This window comes from Capsicum annuum, chromosome 2 (assembly GCF_002878395.1).
Source record: "Capsicum annuum cultivar UCD-10X-F1 chromosome 2, UCD10Xv1.1, whole genome shotgun sequence".
In the NCBI taxonomy this organism is placed as follows: domain Eukaryota; kingdom Viridiplantae; phylum Streptophyta; class Magnoliopsida; order Solanales; family Solanaceae; genus Capsicum; species Capsicum annuum.
In genome coordinates this window covers 134,077,578-134,079,363 of record NC_061112.1, presented here as the reverse complement: position 1 = coordinate 134,079,363, position 1,786 = coordinate 134,077,578, and the positions used below count along the sequence as shown (strand labels likewise).

General features: G+C 38.9%; 1 protein-coding gene across 1 annotated transcript; it reads left to right on the top strand.

Annotated features, from left to right (window-relative positions):
- Window positions 1-295: 295 nt before the first annotated feature.
- On the top strand, window positions 296-1,459 carry LOC107859582. The gene has a single exon (XM_016704632.2). The coding sequence runs from the start codon at window positions 640-642 to the stop codon at window positions 1,276-1,278; it is 639 nt and encodes a 212-aa protein (XP_016560118.1). The 5' UTR covers window positions 296-639; the 3' UTR covers window positions 1,279-1,459.
- Window positions 1,460-1,786: the final 327 nt, after the last annotated feature.

Genomic DNA, 1,786 nt, shown 5'->3' with positions numbered 1-1,786 from the left:
ACATCATTAATAAAACATGATTTAAGATGAAAAAAAAACAATCTAACCTGCTTTCATATTGATAGTATTGAAGTTTTTACCTTATCAACTGGAATCAATATGGTACGTATCTAACCCGCATTTCGTGGTTTAAGTTTTTACCTGATCAATATAGTAAGTAAGTATTAACTTAATCGATATATTAAGTATTAATTTTTTACCAAATGCAGGTTAGATACGTACTATTGGAGTATTAAAATTAAAATACGTACTATTCTATTTGGTTTTAAGTTTCGTGCTCATCATCAATTCTCACCATATACTTTTTGTCCTTATTAATTCATTCATGAAATGCAGACAAAATGAACTCCACATTCACATGAAATGCAAACCAAGTTTTCCATCTTCCAATCAGTTCTTATATATACACTTCCTCCCTTCGAAGTTTTGTCTCCGTTTATTATAGCCCTTTTTTATCCCCACCATGGAGCTATAACATTAAATAACAAAAACACACTCACAGCTCTTTAGTTTTTTAAATTCTCCTTATTTGGGTCACCGGAAAATCAAGATTCCGGTAACCATATAAAGAAAACAAATCATTTTTTTATACATAGAATTTTTTCCTGTCGCCGGGAAATAAAAAAACGGTGGTGATAAATGGCAAAGGGTAGAAAACTGGCCTCTAGTCGTAGTGAAATGTTACTGGGAAGCTACAACAGCTATACAAATGGAAGTGTAACAGTCAACGGTTCCTCAGAACTTGGAGAAGATGATATCTGGTCAGCAGTTGATGACATGGCCAACGGGGTTGATCATTCAAGGAGCGAGTGGAGTCCACGCGCCGCCGTTGAGAGTAATAGAAGCTTCAGCGCATACCTGAACCGCAGACAGACAGCCCCACGCGCCGACCAACAAAGCCGCAGTGGCCGCCAGGCGGGGGGCTTGTCATTGGCCTTCGATGATCCGAGTACAACAGCATCTCCTCGGATCTTGCACCAGTTTCGCGGACCAGACGCGCCATCCCCACGTGTGATGCACATGGCCACGTCAGCACCTGTGAATGTCCCTGATTGGTCCAAAATATACCGAGTCGACTCGGTCGAGTCGTTGCATGAGAACGACTCGGATGATGGGGCGGACGATGACACAGAGATGGTTCCGCCCCATGAATACCTAGCGCGGAGCCGGAACTCGAACGCTCACTCGGTGTTTGAAGGCGTGGGACGTACCCTAAAGGGTCGGGACCTGAGCCGGGTTCGAGATGCTGTGTGGAGTCAGACCGGATTCGACGGTTGAGTTCATCAATGAACTAAGAAATCGTTTTTAGATTAAAAAGATTATATATAACTATTAGCTGTATTTTGGAGTATTAAAGAGGCAATTGATAATTATTTATTTTTGCTAGATAAAATTTTGGTCTTGGGCAATTGTTCAAGTTGAATTGATACAAATTCAGTGAGTCACAATCAGCTGATCCTATTGAGTCTAAGTTTAATCTTTTTTGCTTTTTCTTATTTACTTTTTAGTAATATATTCCTTCTATTTTAGTTACATGTACGTTTACTATGGTGGATTTTAGCAAAATGTTCTTTTGTCATTTTCAGATGTCAATAATGGTGAAAATTTTGAGTGCTGAGAATGTAGTCCCACAAAAATAATGTCTAGATAAAACTAGCTAGTACACCCAATAGCCCCCACAAAGTTGCTGCAATTGGTTTATGGTCACTTATCCGATATCAGTTTCATAATTACTGTTTCTTAAATGCGTGAAAAAAACAAACATCAAGAAGTTTGATGAAAAAAA

What these genes read in the sequence shown, in the direction of transcription:
- LOC107859582 (XM_016704632.2), top strand. Translation starts at nt 640, where the DNA reads ATGGCAAAGGGTAGAAAACTGGCCTCTAGTCGTAGTGAAATGTTACTG.